Source organism: Gopherus flavomarginatus, chromosome 1, assembly GCF_025201925.1.
Source record: "Gopherus flavomarginatus isolate rGopFla2 chromosome 1, rGopFla2.mat.asm, whole genome shotgun sequence".
NCBI lineage: Eukaryota > Metazoa > Chordata > Testudines > Testudinidae > Gopherus > Gopherus flavomarginatus.
Window position 1 is genome coordinate 365,736,593 of NC_066617.1, and position 20,349 is coordinate 365,756,941.

Here is a 20,349-nt window from a genome sequence, read left to right on the forward strand (position 1 = left end):
TTCTTCGGTCATTCAGTGTCCACCCTCCTTTCTGTTTCCCTGGCAACGTTGAGTGCACATCCTGGAAAACTTTATCCGAAATCTGCTCTGGGCAGCTTTCCAAATCCATGCTAACCTGATTAGGTGTCTCTGGGGGCCTTGCTGGCTAATCAAATTAGGTAGCACTAATGGTAGTGAAGACTTTGAGTGGGCAGAGAGCAGTAAAACATAGTGTATACTTAGTGATAATTATACTTGCTTTTGTGTCATTGATTTATATGCCTCTTTTTTTTCCTCTCTTCCTCCTTTGTTTTCGTTGTGTTTAAACTCAGCAATTCGGAGAAAGGAAAATGGCTGGTACGACGAAGAACATCCCCTGGTTTTTCTGTTCTTGGGATCATCAGGAATAGGTAACATATGTGTTGTCATTTGTCACAGGAGAGAGCACAGCTGATGAGCGCTGATGTAGGCATCATCTCGTGGCATGTTCTGGACATACATGTGTGTGGAGAAGGGGGAAAGAGGAAGTGGTTACGGTAACTTACCTTGTTACCCAGTTATATTCCAGGGTGTGTCACCACACTCACTAAACCTTGTTTTCAAGGACTTATCACTCACTTGTCAAACACGTCATTAACTCCTGTGGCTGGGAAGGGATCTCCAGTGGGTCCTCTAGCCCATCCTCCTGTGTTTTGTCCAGGTAAACGAAATAGCTTCAGTCTTAAATTCATATGTAGGGCCAGATCCCCAGCTTGTGCAAGTGGAGCTAAACTATCAGCTGCTGTAAATCAGTCGGGGCTTTCAAGTCTCAACTGAAGAGGGGCACTTTTAATAATAAAAACGTTGTTTTTAACAAATTGGACCTTAAAAAGAAAAACCTGTGCACAAGTGTGCAAAATAACCAGTTCAGAGATGGCTTTTACATCATCAGCACTCCAGAGCAAGGACCATATTTGTCTGCAAAGCACCTAGCACACTATTGGCACTAATATTTTTCCAGACCACTCAAAATGTGGCCTTTGAAAGACAACGAACATTGGCTTGGCTGGCTGGAAGATGCTCTAGTTGTACAGGTTAAGGCTACTGAGTATATGCAACCATTATTGTCTGTCCAGAGCCCTGAGGCAAAGCATTTACTCTCAGTGAGTTGCTATGTAACTATATGAAAGCAATAAGCAATGTTAACTCTGAATTTTCTTGCTTTTGAATGTTTCTGTTGGACATTTAGAGCTAAAGTCTTCCTTGACTGACACCTCCATTGACTTCTGTGGGATTAGACCTGCTGTAAATCAGGGCAGAACTTCTTTTGTGGGGAAAGGGTAAATTGTGATGTATTTTTTTGTGTATGCCATATGCATGAATGCATGTATATGAGTGTAGGTAGGTGTATATTTAATATATAATGGATATAAATGGAGTATTGGGGACGTAAGTACAGATGCCATACCTGGCTTCGGATTTATTTCCAGGCATGACATAAGCTATTAGTTTTAACCCATGAAGCCTCTTCTGGTTGGGGTCCTATGTATCTCAAAGGTTGCCTGTCTCCTCTTGTGGTACTCAGGCAGTCGAGGTGAGCTGGGGTGCTCAGAGTGAAAACCCCTGAGGTTGGCAGCGGGGCATTCTCCCTGAGGGCCTTTGGAGTATTCTGACACCCAGGGCATGTTGCAAAGCCTGTCTGTTTACCCAGGCTCTTTCTGAATAGATAGAGTGAGAGGACAGGGTCTAAGTTTTCTTGAGCCGGTGTGTTTGTTGATACGTCAACATAGATTTATCCTGTAATATATGTTTTGAATTATTGATTGTTCATGTGCCTAGAGTTTTATGATAGACTCCTTGGATAAATCAAACAAATAAAGAATATCACATTTCCCATCAAATTCACTTTTCATCGGGAAAGTAAAGGCATTGCACATGAAACCTGGGATGTCTGCCACAAATGTAGCAAAAATCTGATCCAACTGTGCAGCTTTTGGTCAAAAGAATTAGAATCTCTCTGGATCTCCATTCAAGAATAAACCTGTTAAAGGTCAAGCACAAGATCCTCTGCTCAGCCCATGATGAAGCCTTCATCGTCCACTTGTTAAATTTTCAACATGCACCTTTGTGTTTTCTCCCCTGTTGGCCGTCACGCTTGGGAGGAGCTCCCTGTAGACATCAGCAAAGCTATCTGTTTGTCCTCCTTCAAATCCTTCCTTAAAACTCTCCTTTGCCTTGATGTCTTCCAGAAACTTTTGACAACTGTCAGGCTGCTGGTGTGCTGAGACCAGTGCTGACCATGCTGACCAATATTGTCTCATTGTTTCCTGGTGCTCCGCCCTCTTTCTTTGTGTAGGCACCTGTTGTGTCTGGTCTTATATTTAGATTGTCAACTTTTTAGGGCAGGGACTGTCTTTTTGTTCAGTACAGCACCGACCATAGTGGGAGTCTGGTCCATGACTGGGCTCCTAGGTGCTGTTGCAATACAAATAATAAATAATAGTTGCTATTAATAGGTGCATTAAAATTATTTGTACTAAATGGAGATCAAGTTTTTAAAAACTAATTGTTTATTTTAGATATCTCAATTTTGGCATTTCTGCCTTAATATTAATACACCCGCTTAACATGAGATACTGTTGCAGAGAAAATCTCCATACATGGACGGCTCCTAGTCCTGTTTGAACTGGGCTCAAGTCCTGTATTGAGCACATGGGTTGTAGAGAGTTAGACATGTGACTCTTGCAATCATTCAGTGTAAATGGAACATGCATTCTGATTGTTTTAACGCAAATCTTTTCTTACTATTTTCTGAATAGGTAAAACAGAGTTGGCCAAACAGACAGCCAAGTACATGCACAAAGATGCCAAGAAGGTAAACCCTGTTATATTTGTATTCTACCTATCAGCTGGCCTTTAGATAGCAGCATGGTTTTGTCCATCCCTGATGTACTACTGCATGCATCACTGCATGGTCCTTCTGTGCGGGGGAGCCAAACTCACATTGTTGTCCCTTTTGGATCACGGCCGCACTTTATTCAGCAGCTGAAAGGAAGCATCAGGTTTATCTTTGTGCATCAGTGAGGGATGCTATTGCTTTAAAGCAAACTTTTTTTAAAAAACAGTGTCACTGCCTTTGTTTTTCATAACACTTTAGTAAATTCAAAGAATTTAGCAAAAGCTTGTTTGGCTTGTTTTCCTCGTTTATGAGAATACTGTTAATTTGAACATCCTTTGTTGTGAACAAATACATTTCTTTGCTTATGTCACTAATAAAACCTTAGATTATTAGAAGTGAAGGAATTCTAAAAGTCCAATTTACTTGTCACTGCGTGTGCTATTTATTTGGTTTTTGCATTTCATTCAGCTTGGACAATGAAAATAAGTGACATCACATTCAGGTTCCTAGTGCCGGAGTGTTCGGGTTGCAAGCACTGTTGCAGATTATCTGTTTAAAAACAGCTATTTTCATTGGATTTTTTTAAAAAGCCATATTATAGAAACATTTGTAGGTAGTATTAGGCTTTAGAACATCTTTGGTTTTCCTTTAACAAAATTGGGCCAAGATTTTAAAAACTAGGAGCCTAAAGTTAGGCTCCTAAATCCATGTTTAAGCCTCTATTAAATTTCAGAATTCCCAGCTGCTCCCATTGAGGTCAGTGGAGATACACTAGTATAAAACTGGTGTGAGAGTCAGAAACAGGCCCTTTGCCTGTCACAGAGGAAAATGCAGAGATGCAGCACCGAGGTGTCCTGCAAACTGGTGTTAGATCAATTCTGCCTCTCCTATAAGTTCTCCAGTGTAGAAAAGACAAGATGAAATTACACATATTGAAAGAAGATCAAAAGTAAAACAAGGCCATAAAACAGCCTGTTCTGGTTTCTTTTCCTCATCCATCTATAATTGCCTTTTAAATGTAATAAATTCCACTTCCTGGAGCTCAGGCACCTTAATTCAGAGCTGCTGCACCTGGAATTGGTCAGTGCTTTAGCTAAACATCAGATGGAAAAATCAGCCAAACATTGAATGTTGTGTTAATTCAATAGCATGCACAAATCAGGGTTTTACTGTTTGGCAGTCATTGCAGTAATTAGCCCTCTGAAGAGAGGTCATAAACTATATGGCTAGTTATAGGGAATGTAGCTATTAGCAGGAATGGACTGATTAAGAAAGAAGAATTCATAATGGTCTCATTTTCATACTGACAGAAAGGTTAATATTTAATTACAAATGCTAATATCCTTACATGGCCTGCCTTAATCTGTGCTGTACGTACAATGAACTCTCTGATGATTTGCTGACACGAGGGGTTAGATCACAAATGGGTCGATTCAGAAAAGGGAATTTAGAAATGTCTTAGGGCCTGGTGCGGATCTTGCTCTCACCAGGGTATTTCCCTCTGGAGGGGACACTCCTGGTTTACACCATTGTAAATGAGATCAGGATCAGGCCCGGAAAACCACCTTTAGAACAATGGCACTGATTTTGCTTGTCTCTACTTTTGATGCTCAGTGTGAGACTGGCAACAATCCACAGCTCCCATTGACCATCCGTAGAGTTGTGGGTACTCAGGCCTTGTGACGATCAGGTCCTGTGTGTCTCAAGTTGGGCACTCCAAAGTCAGTGACGCAGTCTGACTGGCCTGGCAATGTTAATTTAGAGCAGGTTGAAGAAAAAATTTCCAGAACAGTTTTCCATTAAAAATTGCAATTTTATTGAAATACATTTTTTTTTGTGGCACTGTGTCAGTTTTGACAACTTTTTTCAAAAAGAAAAAGTCTAAACATTGTTTCAATAGTGTCAAAATGTTTGAGTCTGACGCAACTTCAAAACTGCATACTTGTTTTGATAGTGTCTTTTTGATTCATTTTGTTTTGACTTTATAGTGTAATTGAAACAAAATGAATTAAGATGACACTATTGACAGAAAATGTTTTGATGGTTCCATATCAAAAATTTGTAGATTTCCCCCTCGTGGGAAATTTTGAAATTTCAGCCTTTTGTTTCAAATTGGAACAAGTTATTTTTGACATGTCAGCATTTTCCACAAAATTGAAATTCTGGTTCTTAACCATCTGTAACACTGCAATCTTTGTTCATATACAACTCCAGTTGTGTTCTAGACTTACAGTAAAAGCAGATCCTCTGGGGAGATGCTGAGCCACCTCCGCTCTCCATACCTTGCGAACTAAATCTAGCATCTTTTAGTGCTGGGTCCCTGGAGGAGGCAAACTGCTGCTGGGATTGGAAAGCCAATGGGAATTCCCATTGATAGCCAGCATTCAGTAGCTATGTTTTTATACTTTTACCCTTTTTCAACTATTAGGGAACTATTTACAGTCCCAGGCTGTTTCTTCCCAACTCTTCTGTGTTTCTATATACATGATTGTGTCTCAGTGAATAGAGGGTGTTTAGAAGCATGTAGGGAGATGTGCTCCTACTTCATTTGATTTCTTTATTTTTGTTACCATATCACTATTCTGAGGTGGATTTTCATACATACTGTCTTTCCACAAAACAATACCCAACTTCACATCCATCTCTGTCCACTCTTCTGTTCCACCTTCAGCTACTGTTCCTCCACACAAACGAATATGTCACAAATAAGATGGCTGATACAGATGAGTAGATGATATAGTCAGCTAGCTTCTTATCGGCCTAGTGAAACAAGTTTCAGGAGGGGGAGTAAATGCTACTGAATTGCCAGCAGGTAACATTTACTATGCATTAAGCACAAAGCCTTGGTCTAAGCTAGCTTCCAAGGGTCTCTAGCACCCACAGAACACTTGCCATGGTTCTCCAACTGATACAATTATGGGATGAGTCATGTATGTCACACAGCATGTGAGTCACAGAGGTACAAGCTGCAACGAGAAGAAATGCCTTTGGGGACCTGGCTGGTTGTCAGGTACTCCCATCCCTGCTATCACTGCTAGGAAAGTTCAAGCTTGCCTTTTCATAGCAATATGAGCTAAGTTATAGCTGCGAGCATGAGAAATTCATTTTCTGCAATGAACCACCAGCCCTTTCAGACATAAAAGGAGCTTTGTGTATCAACCTATAAATTCTGTAACAATATTATCTCAATGCTGTGATCATCCAAGTACTTAACTTACCTTGACTTTATGATTTTTTGTTTTTTTTTTTACAGGGTAGGCATTATGTTCTCCTGCTGATTTATTTCTAAACAGCTGAACAGTAATAATGGCCATTTTATGTAGCAAATTTCAAGTCCCATTTTCATCCCCACCACTGTAGTGATGAGAGCAGATCATCTTAATTGAACTCATTCAGAACAAGGGTAGCCAGATTTGGGACCATTCTTACATACCCTTGAGAAACCTTGGATTTATTTCCACCCTTTTCTTTCAGAATCAATCTCGGCCTTTTGCAGTAGATTTATCTACGCATTTCATTGACAGGCATCCTTGGGAACAAACACACACACACTTCGGCATGTCAGTCCCCTTCAGCAGCTGCGCTGGATCCAAAGATGCTATTTAAATGTAATAAAATTTGTAGAGCATTAATCAAAAATAATGTTCCTTACTTATTTCTGTTGCAGGGTTTCATTAGACTGGACATGTCAGAGTTCCAGGAAAGACATGAGGTTAGTCAATGGCCTGTCTGTGTTCCCAGGGACTGAAATTCTAGTTTAATCAGTAATTTAAACAGATCATGTCAATTGCATTTCTCTCTCTCCCCTCCACCTGCCATCACTGCCCTCTATGGTGCTGAGCACCTCCTCAACTCCCATTGAAAGCAACAAGCACCGAATAGGTCTTGTGCCTTAGCATGGGATCTAATCCTGAGAGCGAAATCAGTGGGAGCTGTGAGTGCTTAGCATCTTTCAGGGTGAGACCCCTGGTCTCCAGGAACTGAGAAGTGAAATGTTGCAAACAGAGATGCAAGGAGAATAGCAAAGGCTGCGGTCCCAGCCACGACTCCACTGCCAGCTGTGGCTCTGGCCACCTGCCACGGCTCAGCCTGCAGCCCCGGCCCCCAGCCACAACTCCGCTCCTGGCAGGGGGCCCACAGCTCAGCCTGTGGCCCCAACCCCCAGCCACAACTCCACTTCTGGCAGCAGACAGGGGTGTGTGGACACATTCCATTAGACGTAAGCGGGAGGACCATGAGAGGAAAATTTTGGGCACCACTGCACTAGAGTGTAAAGTGACAAGGCAGACTAGGAGCAGAGGCCAAGTCAAAGGAAATGCTTGATAACAATAAAAATCCTGTATTATGCCCTCTGCACATGATGCCAGTGGTTTCAATAGCACTGGTATCAGACGGGAATAGTGTTCAGGAATGAATGCTGTCCGAATGTACATGATCAGCCATATTGTAATAACCCCCACTAAAACCATGTAAAGTCATGTCAATGGGGACTACAGAGGCAGAAATCAAAACTGAAGAAGAGAAACTGGAGAAGGTGGACAGTTTTACGTCTCTTGGAAGTACCATCAGTCAAGATGGTGCCAGTTCTGAGGAAATAAGAAGAATCGGGAAGGCAAACGCTGCATTTGGAAGACTCAAAATCATCTGGCAACTCAAAAACATCTCCCTTGAGACAAAACTGTGAATGTGTACAAAGCAATTGTTATTGCCACCACCACATATAGCAGTGAGACATGGCAACTTACCAAGAAAGATAGGCAAAAGCTGGATGCATTTCATCACAAATGGCTGAGAAGAATATTGGGAATAACAGAGAAAGCTAGGAAGACGAATGAAGAAGTCAGAAAAATGACTGTCCAAGGCCCCTCTCACAAATAATCTACAAAAGAAGACATCAGTGGTGGTGACATATGCTGAGAGTGGTGAATGAATGCTTACCAAATACTGTCCTCAATGGAAGGCAGAAAATGGAAGAAGAAAAAGAGAGAGACCGCGAATAACATGGAAATGAACAGTTCTGAATGACATCAAGCACCTCAACATGAAATGGGAAGATCTGGAGAGAAGGACAGTTGACAGGCAAGGATGGCAAATATGAGTAGCCCAATATGCAGCAAAGCACAGAGTGGACTAAGGTCTAAGGTAAGGTACGTTGGAGGAGCTGTTGGTGATACTGTGCGTCCTCTGAAAGGTTCATGCATCCATAGACAAGAGAAGGAATTGAAAGGATGAAGAGGCATTAATAGATTTTACTGATGATGCAGTATTCCTAGCAAACCTGTGTAGCATCCTGGACGAATATTACCTCCACCACTGGAAGAGAAGCAGAACAGCTGGACTAATGACAGAAGCAGGGAACACCAGAGACTCAGGGTATGTCTACACAGCAAAATCTGTGCACAGGCTAGTTTGAACCCAGCTAGTGTGGAGAACAATAACTGAAAACAGAGCATCGTGAGCTTCACAGCAGACTTGCGAGCCAAGTTAAATACTCAGGGTCCATGCTGAGCTTGTACTATCCTCACTGAAGCCAGAGCTGTCTTCACTGCTGTTGTTAGCCCTGCTAGCTGGATTCAAGCTAGCTTGCGCAGCCTCCATGCACAGCCATTGCTGTGTGGACATACTGTGTGTGTCCCAGTGCAGGATTTTAGTAATGAAAATGCATGGAGTTGAATGTGTAGGATGTATCTCTCTGTGAGAAGCTGTGCCACAAAGGTATTTAAAGCTGTAGCAAATAGAACAGGAAAATCTGATGGCACTAAAGATTTCAGACTGGAAAGAGGTAATCTATAAAGAGTGTATAGAGTTTTACACCGGGTCCCTTTCTTCCTCTCAACAGCTGAAGATGACTTGCAGATCTTTATAGACAGTAAATCGAACAAGGTACGTGGAGATCCTGCAGAGTGCGAGTTAGGAAGTAAGTTAAAGAAGAGACCCATAACAGAAGCAGCTACTTCCTTAAACAGTATGCGAGAAGGAAGGAAAATGGGAGCGTCTCGTTAGCTCAAACTTCAGAGGACAGTCTGTGAGTCAAGAGAGGACTAGAGTGTTTGAGAGATGACCTTTCAGGGGAAAACTCTAGAAACAGCCCATTAAAGCTAAGATCTCTGTTGATTGTTCCAAAATATAAAGGAAAAGCTCCAGGTTGGGAGTGTCAATTTTGGACACTAATAGGATGTGTCTGCATGTGCATGCACTTACATGTTATGCTCTGGAGTGGAGAAAGGACTCCACTGGTTCAGCGACCTTGGTCAAATCACTTAAATCCTTCTGTGCCTCTGTTTACTAAACTGTGACAAGGGATAATAATAATAACGCTGATGTATCATAGAGGGCAATTGTGAATCTCAGTGTGCTTGCCCAGCACAATGAGATTCTTAGAAGGAAGGGGCTAAAAAAGAGCTAGCCAGGATACTATTATTTACCACAAAGCATTGGAGAGGAAGGGGTACAGAGAGGGAAAATAGAAGAATGCTCAGAGACCGATTAATAGATGATTTCCAAAGGGTCGTATGATAGATGTGCTCTATACAGTAGCAATAAATACATAAATGACAGTGTTGATGATAGAGACAAAAGAAAAAAGAATCCAAAGTCAGAAACAGCAATATGCAAAGTATCAAATACCATACACTGGCGAGGGTGACAGAGATGACAGCATGTAAGGAAGAGAATGGAAGAAATAAGGAAAGCAAAGGCAGAGAACTGCAAAGGAAGATAGAATATGTTTTTCATGCAAGCCAGGATCAAGAGGTCAGTGCTGGAGACAACCGTACTAAAGAACGGCATGAGGAATCTGACACTGCTGAGGGCATTGCTAAAACAGTTGGAACAAATGAACTTCAGCCAAATTTTGTCTAATGAGTGGGAGCTTCTCGCCTATGCGGTAGAATGTAGCACTCTCAAAAGAGGATGGGGGCCAAATGCCAGAAGCAGATATGCATTTCTCAGGAAGAGGAGAAGGAAGTAAAGATCCCGGTTCTCCCAAGGCAGACAAATCTGTGCAAAATACTCTGCAAGTGGCAAAAAGCAGGCACCAACCTTTGTGTGAGGAAGTACCGTGGTTCATTCGAAGGATGGACCTAGGCTGGGTTTTTCCCTCCCTCGGATTTCCTGTATTGCGCTGGAGAGGTAGGAATAGTGAAAGGGAACTGCCACTGGGAAATGCAGTTATATCAGGTGGCAACATGGGCAAATGGCCGTAAAAACTCAACTGTTATTCTCCAGCACAAAGTTAGTTTGCAACGGATTCTTCATAATGCTGGGCCATGTCATTGTTCCAGAACAGGAAGTTGTGAATTCTCTCTTTCTCAAGCTAAATATTTGAAAAATGTGTTTTTCTGTTCCAAATGTTCCATCTTGGCCCCTATTAACTGACTGCAGCCAACCTTATTAGGACATCATATGTTATAAGGCCAAGATTTCCAGAAGTGACTGGTGATTTGGAGGGCCCAGTTTCTGACACCTTAAAGGATCCACATTTTCAGGAAATGCTGAGCATCCGCCATCTGAAAATCAAGCTCCTTTAATGTGTCTTAAGTTGCGCACCCAAAATCACTAGGTGCTTTTAAAAATCTTGGCCAAGATAGCTGTATTGTGGTGAGCAGCCACCACTTTTGGTTGCTCCACCACAATACAGCTATCTTCACCAAGATTTAAGTAGAAAGGGCAAATATTTTTGTTACAGTTTTTTTCAGTTTATTTTATTCACAGAATTCCTGTGTGTTTTTCCTGTGCTCTGACTTCCAGATGGTTCCCCCAATTGAGAGAGAGCAGAGGCTCCATCTTTCACCATCTGCCTGAGACCTCTTCACATTCTTAGCCAATCTGAAGTCTCTATTGCCTCTCCACACTTTAGATCTTCCACTGAATGAGCTAGCTGTCCACATTTCTCAGCTGTCCTGCTCTTGAAGTGTTTTAACAGATACTAAAGGAGACCAGGAAGATGGCCATTAAAGATCCCCTGGTGCTTTTCGAGAAGAGTAGGAATTAACTGGTGTCATCTGGCCACAATTTCTCTGTTTGACTTTAAGGCCATTTAGTTCTCAGCAAGCTGAGGTGTAAATCTACAATGCATCAGCACTAACTGGCCGTGTAGACTCTGCTAATGCACATTAAAAGTTCTGTAGTGCACTTTGTTCTACTGTGGTTTCAAAGAGAAATAGATCAAAATGCACTATTAAAGTTTTTAGTGTGTGGTAGCAAGGTCCACACAGCCAGGGAGTGCACGGCAAGCTAGAGCACTCTAGAGTTACATCCCAACTTGCTGCACGCAAACTGACACATGTAGACATTTCTTCAGGTTCAAATGTCCAAGGCTGTGAGTGAGCTGTTACTGAGTGTTTAATGTTCAGCAGTCACTGTGTTATGTGTATCTAACTCATTGCTTGTCCAGATGCTTTTGAGGCACTTGGCGAATAAAAGATGTCCCAGTGTGTATATGTAACTTAATTCTTCTGTAAAAAAAAAAAATTAGTGGTCATTAGCTCCTGTATAGAGAGGAGCTCCTTCCATCGTCTCTTGCATGTCTTGTTTTCAATCACTTCCTCTTAGGTTGCCAAATTTATTGGCTCTCCGCCAGGCTACGTTGGCCATGAAGAAGGTGGGCAGCTGACCAAGAAGCTGAAGCAGTGCCCAAATGCTGTGGTCCTCTTTGATGAGGTGGACAAAGCCCATCCAGATGTTCTCACCATTATGCTGCAGCTCTTTGATGAAGTAAGTTTGGGTCTCCGTGTCAGAGTGTGAGCATATGCAATACGACAGTGATTGATACAAGGGGCTGACTGGTACAGCTGGCATCTGGGTGTCTCAGTCTAGGCACCCCAAATCACTAGTCAATTTGGAAAATTTGGGCTAGCAAATAACCCCCATCTTCCTATTTGAAGAACATAAGAATAGCCTTACGGAGTCAGACCAGTGGCCCACCTAGTCCAGAATCCTGTCTTCTGACAGTGGCCAACACCAGGTTCTTCAAAGGGAATGAACAGAACAGGTCATCACCAAGTGATCCATCCCTTGTCATCCAGTCCCAGCACCTGGCAGTCAGAGGCGTAGGCCCTTGGGACTCCTAGAGCAGTGGTTCTCAATCAGGGTCCAAGACCCCCTTGGGGGCCGCGAGCACGTTTCAAGGGGGCTGCCAAACAGGACCAGCGTTAGACTTGCTGGGGCCCAGGGCAGAAAGCCGAAGCCCCACAGCATGGGGCTGAAGCCCAGAGCCCTGCCACCTGGGGCTGAAGCAGAAGCCTGAGAAACTTAGCTTCTCAGTGCCCCCTGTGGTTTGGGGCCCTGGGCAATTGTCCTGCTTCCTACCCCTTAATGCCAGCCCCGTCTTTTATACACAGAAAACAGATGTTGTGGCACAGGTGGGCCGTGGAGTTTTTATAGCATGTCGGGGGGCCTTAGAAAGAAAAAGGTTGAGAACCCCTGACCTAGAGCATGGGGTTGCATCCCTGACCATTTTGGCTAATAGCCACCTATGACCTATCCTTTGTGGACTTGTTCTCAGATGAGGCAACCAGAAGTGCACTCAGTATTACAGGTGTGGGCGTACCATGGATTTATATAATGGCATTATGATATATACTATCTTATTACTGTCCCCTTCCTAATGATTCCCAACATTCTGCTGCTGCAGATTGAGCCGATGTTTTCAGAGAGCTATCCACAATGACTCCACAATCTCTTTCTTGAGTGGTGGTAGCTTATTTAGACCCCAGCATTTTGTATGTATAGTTGGGATTATGTTTTCCAATGTGCATTAATTTCCATTTATCAACATTGAAATTCATCTGCCATTTTGTTGCCCAATCACCCGATTTACTGAGATCCCTTTGTAACTCTCCTCAGTCTGCTTTGGGTTTACCTGTCTGGAGTAATTTTGTATCTCTGCAAACTGCTTACCTCACTGTCTACCCCTTTTCCCAGATCATTTAAGAGACAAATTAGGAACGAGCTTGTTACAAGATCACTGTAGGCCCAGAACCGAGCTGTCTAGTACAGCTAACCCCTGTCTTATCCACCGTACCAAACTGCCTTTCCTGTACCACACTGCCTTTCCAAGGACTTAACCCTGTGAAACAGCATAGTGCAGAGGTCTGGTGGGCTAGATTAGTGGCTCTCAACCTTTCCAGACTACTGTACCCCTTTCAGGAGTCTGATTTGTCTTGCATACTCTTAAGTTTCACCTCACTTAAAAACGACTTGCTGACAAAATCAGTCATAAACAGACAAAAGTGTCACAACTCACTAGTACTGAAAAATTGCTTATTTTCTCATTTTTACCATATAATTATAAAATAAATCAATTGGAATATAAATATTGCATTTACATTTCAGTGTATAGTCTATAGAGCAGTATAAACAATTCATTGTCTGTATGAAATTTAGTTTGTACTGACTTCTCTAGTGCTTTTTATGTAGCCTATTTCAAAACTAGGTAAATATCTGAATGAGTTGATGTAACCCCTGGAAGACCTGTTTACCCGCAGGGGTACTCATACCCCTAGTTGAGAACAACTGGTCTAGCTTACACCTCCAGTTAAAGGAAGAGATTATTTTGATGGGTAATCAGAAATGAAGAGGAGTGGAACTACACAGATTATACTGAGCAGTTGAGAAGGATAATGAATTATAATAATATCTGGGTAGATGGTGCCAAGAAAAGGTACACAGTCTCCTGTCCATTGCAGAAAACACAAAGAGTGAAATAGCAGCATTCTTCCTGTTTCACTGTGCAGACTCTGAGCGGTTAGGCTGTACCCCTTTAACATAAATAACGCTCTCTTTAGCAGGCACATATTGATATATCACTGCACCATACAGAGAAACACTATGGACTGAAAGGAGACCCAGGAGCATGTTGAATCTGACCTAGCTACTCATCTAGTAGAAAACTCCATCAATATCTTATTTCTTATTAAGTACTTGTCTACTTTCTAAGTCAGCCTGATTGTGGTTATGATTTCTCTGCCAGGCTGTGATAGCATGTCCTACGGCTTTACTCCCCTACCCATGCACACTAATCTATCCCTAGCAATAATGTTAGAAAGGGTATTGGCAGGAATCACAGACTCAGGAATCCCTGATTGCCTGGCATGTGTACTGTTTGCTCTTCAAGGGAAATCTCTCCTCATTCTCTGTCTTTGGAAGCTATGGCTGCACCTGTATAAGCTGATGGGAAGACAGAGGCAAATGCCCTGTGTCTCAGTGAGTCAGCTTAGTGCCTAGAAATGGAGCTGGACAAACGTTATAGGTACTCCTGCATGGTAGATTGAGTGTACAACCTATTATGGGAGGGTTTTGAAGCCTCAATCTGTCCTCAGAGGGAAACAAACTCCAAATCCCCTTTTTTTTCTTTGAAGGATTAATAACACAATTTTTTCTTGCATAGATCATCACAGCAGCAGCTAGATGTGAAATCAATTCCTGCACCACATGCTTGACAGGGCAATAACCTAAATGTTAATATCAAGCACCCAACATGGATTTGTGTCATTGTGCTGAGTATCTGCTGTTGTGTACATGTGGCCGGGGGGGGAACTGCCTTGGGATCTTGTTCTTTTTTGTTATTACTAAAGAAAATTAGTGTTTTTGAAAGGTTCCTATTTTAGTATTATAGGAGGAACAGTGATACAGAGGAGATCGGTGTTCACAACAGAGACAATCACTCCCCTGTGCAGGACACAAGCACCTGCTGCTATCCCCTCCAGTTAATACAGTGTGTGTGATATTGGACAGTAGTTGCAGTTATGAGCCCTGGTTTGATCTGGCTGCGTGATCCCGCCGTACCATAGATTGCTCTGTATTGCTCAGTGCAGTTGCACTGTTAGTCTAACAACTCGTCCCCTTAGTGTCCTTAGACAGCACAGAGTAACTTAGAGCAGCCTAGCTCCCCTCTCAAGCCCATTGCCTCCACCACCCACCCTTAGTCTGTAATGATGATGTCCCCATTATCAGTTTTCTGTTGATGATTTCCTAACCCTCTGTGGCTCGTCCCCCGTTCCCCCCCCCCAAGGATAATTGTGCCTCCTCAGTGATCTGAAAGCACTTTGCGAACACTCATTCCACTAACACTCCCTCCCTGGCCCCCATGAAGGGTGCAAGGGTACCTGTGTTACCACCATAGCACAGAGAGTTATCTAAATGACGTGCCCACAGTCACACAAGACGCTCGCCCAGGCTTCCTTTCAGCACTTTTAGAAATATCTCCCTCTTGGGAGGAAGGGTTTGACACTCACATATTTGAAATCTCCCCCATGCTTTTTGGCTCTCTCATGCAGTGTCATAGCACAACATCCCTGTTAATGCAGATTTTTGTTGTTTGTTCTTGTTGAAGGGCAGGCTGACGGATGGGAAGGGAAAGACCATTGACTGCAAGGATGCCATCTTCATCATGACCTCCAACGTGGCAAGTGATGAGATAGCCCAGCATGCCCTGCAGCTCAGACAGGAGGCCCTGGAAATGAGCAGGAACAGGATTGCCGAAAACCTAGGTAACAACCTCTGCTATATACTATAAGTCCTCAAAGGAGCCTTCTTCATAAATTACCTCTGCACATCCCCAAGGTGTGGAATCACATGCTTTGTCTCATAAGCCAGAGAGCCTTTATTGGCAGGAACCTTCCAATGCTGGTCAATCGTGCATCACTAGCTTCTTGTACCTTAGCCACTTGGACCTTCAGGCTAGTTCCTTCTTGCTCTAAGCCAGCCAAAAAATTCCCAGCAGGAGCTGCAATTGGATCCTGGTGAATGTTGTGACCTCATCTCTACTTTAGCTAGATGGCAGGCACCATATCCAGAGCCTTCAATAGGCTTTTGATCAAATATATGCTATGGTTTCTGCATCCTATCCTCCCTCAGGCTCTTGCTGGGGTTGACACATTTGAGACCCCCAATTCCAAAGCCCACTGTGCCATGGGATGGCTTGTCATACAGACAAAGCCTTTGAGCTACTTGGTACCCATGAGATCAAGTTGTTTAGGGGAAAGTAATTTTCCTGGTGCAGCAGCTTGAGCTCATTGAGTGAATGTGCTTCAAACTGATCCCCCTTACACCAGATTCTGCAAAGGTTAAGGTGGGGTTGTGGACTCCTCCCACCATCCTGCCTAAGATGGCGATGGAATTCTACCTTCATGAACCAATCTTCCTGCCAGTATTTGTTCCACGGCCACATACTCATCCCACTGAGGTCCTTCTGCCCTAGCTCAGTGTTAAAAACTCCTGGAGCTTCTACCTGGAGCAGATTAAAGGTCTTAGAAAGTCCATCCAGTTGTTTGTTTCCTTTGACACCAACTCAGTAAGCACTTCAAAACAGGTGCCTAGTTCTTCCTGAGGTGAGCTGGTGGACCTCCAGTGGGCACATGCTGTTGATCATGTGATCTGAGACAGCAGCTTTAGTTGCAGGCCTCAGACAGTACAGGACATGCAAAGCATCACGTGACCTTCTCTATGTACGTTTGTGAAGTTAGGAATGTAAGACTGGAAGGAACCTCCTATATCACTGAGACCAGGAGCCTGTTCTGTTGCTTAGATTTGGCTTCTGGAGAAGCGTCCTGGCTCATGGTCTCATTGACCCTGTTATTGAGTAGAGTTGGCTACACACTCACAACAACTTGACTCTTTTTCTCTTACTGTATCTGTTATTGGAATTGGCTAGTTTTGAAAAGTCTGCTGAGTGAAGGGGAGTTCCTTGAGGCTTTGACCATCTATGCCTCTTAGTCATCTTTGGGGGGAGGTATTTTACCCTTCCTTCCAACTTTCCTGTTCATCTGTTGGGCATTTGCCTTTCTTCTCAACGCTGCCTGTTGCCGTGACTTACCGTTGTTCCTTTATGTTGAGACCTCTTCAGAGATTCCAAGGCCAGAAGGGATCGTCCAGTCTGACCGCCTGTTTAACATAGATCACAGAACTTCCCACATGCATCTGAGCAAGTGGGTATTCACCCACGAAAGCTCATGCTCCAAAACGTCTGTTAGTCTATAAGGTGCCACAGGATTCTTTGCTGCTTTTACAGATCCAGACTAACACGGCTACCCTCTGATACTTGACACCATGCAAGGCACTGCATTTAGCCGTATGGAATGGAAATCCATCAACCTCATGAAGAAACTTGCACAAATACAGACAGATATCATCTTCCTTTCCAAATGCAAACGGATGGACATCATACCAAATGGACTAAAGGTAAAAAATCCACTGCTATCTACATACTACACAGACCACAGTGAGAGATTATGTCATACTCTATCAAAAAAACTGAGGAACCACCTGATCAGCATCCTATACAGCAAACAGGAAAACATCAAAAAAGAGCTCTCCAACCTGGAGACTCTCATTAATAACCAAACTTCTATACAAACGGACTTCACTAGAATAAGACAGGAGATCTACTTTACTCACTTCACCTCTCTTCAAAGGAAAAAGGACTGTAAGCTGTCTAAACTCCTACCTGCCACATGGGGCCACAACAGTGGTACCCCTAACCCACCCAGCAATATCGTCAATCTATCCAACTACACACTCAGCCCAGAAGAAAAGTCTGTCCTATCTCGGGGACTCTCTTTCTGCCCTGCCACCCCCACCAACATGATACAGTTCTGTGGCGATCTGGAAGGCTACTTTCGCCGTCTCCGACTCAAAGAATACTTCCAGGACAACACTGAACAGTGCACTGATACACAGGTGCCCTCCCACCAACAGCACAAGAAAAAGAACTCCACATGGACTCCTCCTGAGGGTCGAAATGACAGCCTGGACCTATACATTGAATGCTTCCGCCGGCGTGCACAGGCAGAAATCGTGGAACAACAACATCGCTTGCCTCGCAACCTAAGTCGTGCAGAACGCAATGCCATCCACAGCCTCAGAAACCACCCTGACATTATCATCAAAGAGGCTGATAAAGGAGGTGCCGTTGTCATCATGAACAGGTCTGACTATCAAAAGGAGGCAGCCAGACAACTCTCCAATACCAAATTCTACAGGCCACTTCCCTCAGATCCCACTGAGGAATACACTAAGAAACTACAGCATCTACTCAGGACACTCCCTACACTAACACCAGAAGAAATCAACATACCCCTAGAGCCCCGACCAGGGTTATTCTATCTACTACCCAAGATCCACAAACCCGGCAATCCTGGACGCCCCATCATCTCGGGCATTGGCACTCTCACTGAAGGACTGTCTGGATATATGGACTCTCTACCCAGACCCTATGCCACCAGCACTCCCAGCTATCTCCGCGACACCACTGATTTCCTGAGGAAACTACAATGCATTGGTGACCTCCCAGAAAACACCATCCTAGCCACCATGGATGTAGAGGCTCTCTACACAAACATCCCACACACAGATGGAATACAAGCTGTCAGGAACACTATCCCTGATGATGCCACAGCACAACTGGCTGCTGAGCTCTGTGCCTTTATACTTACACACAACTATTTCAAATTTGATGACAATATATATCTCCAGATCAGTGGCACTGCTATGGGCACCTGCATGGCCCCACAATATGCCAATATCTTCATGGCCGACCTGGAACAACGCTTCCTCAGCTCTCGTCCACTCACACCCCTTCTCTATCTACGCTACATTGATGACATCTTCATCATCTGGACCCATGGGAAGGAGACTCTGGAAAAATTCCACCATGATTTCAACAGCTTCCACCCCACCATCAACCTCAGCCTGGACCAATCTACACGGGAGGTCCACTTTCTTGACACCACGGTGCAAATAAGTGATGGTCGCATTAACACCACCCTATATCGAAAACCCACCGACCGCTATGCCTACCTTCATGCCTCCAGCTTCCATCCCGGGCACATCACACGATCCATTGTCTACAGCCAAGCACTGAGGTACAACCGCATCTGCTCTGACCCCTCAGACAGAGACCAACACCTACAAAATCTCCACCAAGCATTCTCAAAACTACAATACCCACACGAGGAAATAAGGAAACAGATCAACAGAGCCAGACGTGTACCCAGAAGCCTCCTACTGCAAGACAAACCCAAGAGAGAAACCAACAGGACTCCACTGGCCATCACATACAGCCCCCAGCCAAAACCCCTCCAACGCATCATCAAGGATCTACAACCCATCCTGGACAATGATCCCACACTTTCACAGGCCTTGGGTGGCAGGCCAATCCTTGCCCACAGACAACCTGCCAACCTGAAACATATTCTCACCAGTAACTGCACACCGCACCATAATAACTCTAGCTCAGGAACCAATCCATGCAACAAACCTCGATGCCAACTCTGCCCACATATCTACACCAGCGACACCATCACAGGACCTAACCAGATCAGCCACACCATCACTGGTTCATTCACCTGCACATCCACCAATGTAATATACGCCATCATATGCCAGCAATGCCCCTCTGCTATGTATATCGGCCAAACTGGACAGTCTCTACGGAAAAGGATAAATGGACACAAATCAGACATTAGGAATGGCAATATACAAAAACCTGTAGGAGAGCACTTCAACCTCCCTGGCCACACTATAGCAGACCTTAAGGTGGCCATCCTGCAGCAAAAAAACTTCAGGACCAGACTTCAAAGAGAAACTGCTGAGCTTCAGTTCATCTGCAAATTTGACACCATCAGCTCAGGATTGAACAAAGACTGTGAATGGCTTGCCAATTACAGAACCAGTTTCTCCTCTCTTGGTTTTCACACCTCAACTGCTAGAACAGGGCCTCATCCTCCCTGATTGAACTGACCTCGTTATCTCTAGCTTGCTTGCTAGCACACATATATATACCTGCCCCTGGATATTTCCATTACATGCATCTGAGGAAGTGGGTATTCACCCACGAAAGCTCATGCTCCAAAACGTCTGTTAGTCTATAGGGTGCCACAGGATTCTTTGCTGCTTCCCCAAAATAATTTGCAGGGCAGATCTTTTAGAAAAACAGCCAGTCTTGATTTAAAAATTGTCTGTGATGGAAAATCCACCACGACCCTTGGTAAATTGTTCCAGTGGTTAATTACTCTCACCATTAACAATTTATGCCTTATTTCCCGTCTGAATTTCTCGTACTTCAGCGTCCAGCCAATGGATCATGTTACACTTTTCTCTGCTAAATTGCTAATAAATATTTGTTCCCCATGTAAACTATAATCAAGTCATCCCTTAACCTTCTCTTTGTTGAGCCAAATAGATTGAGCTCCTTGAGTCCGTCACCATAAAGCATATTTTCTAAACCTTAATCTTTCTCGTGGCTCCTCTCTGACCCCTCTCCGATGTATCAACATCCATCTTGAATTGTGGGCACCAGAACCGGACCCAGGATTCCTCAAATTCCTTCCACTCCAAGAGTGAAGTTCTTGTACAGATGGTAGCTGTATTGACCTGTAATTCTGCCACATGGAGAATCTCATCTCAGAGGATTCCCCTTCGGCTGCTTACCCATCTCCCCTCCAAGGCTGAGGACCCAGCTCTTGAGGGGCTATACTGTATTTAGAATGTTT

At 43.8% G+C, this 20,349-nt stretch overlaps 1 protein-coding gene across 1 annotated transcript in view; it reads left to right on the forward strand.

The window, feature by feature from the left end:
• The window catches only part of CLPB (caseinolytic mitochondrial matrix peptidase chaperone subunit B), a 136,332-nt gene that overhangs the window by 106,625 nt on the left and 9,358 nt on the right, over positions 1 to 20,349 (forward strand). Inside the window, exons 8-12 of the mRNA XM_050921381.1 lie at positions 312 to 389; positions 2,778 to 2,833; positions 6,525 to 6,569; positions 11,411 to 11,572; positions 15,192 to 15,348. Of these exons, the coding sequence (XP_050777338.1) occupies positions 312 to 389; positions 2,778 to 2,833; positions 6,525 to 6,569; positions 11,411 to 11,572; positions 15,192 to 15,348 (498 nt within the window). The remainder of the gene's footprint in view (positions 1 to 311; positions 390 to 2,777; positions 2,834 to 6,524; positions 6,570 to 11,410; positions 11,573 to 15,191; positions 15,349 to 20,349) is intronic.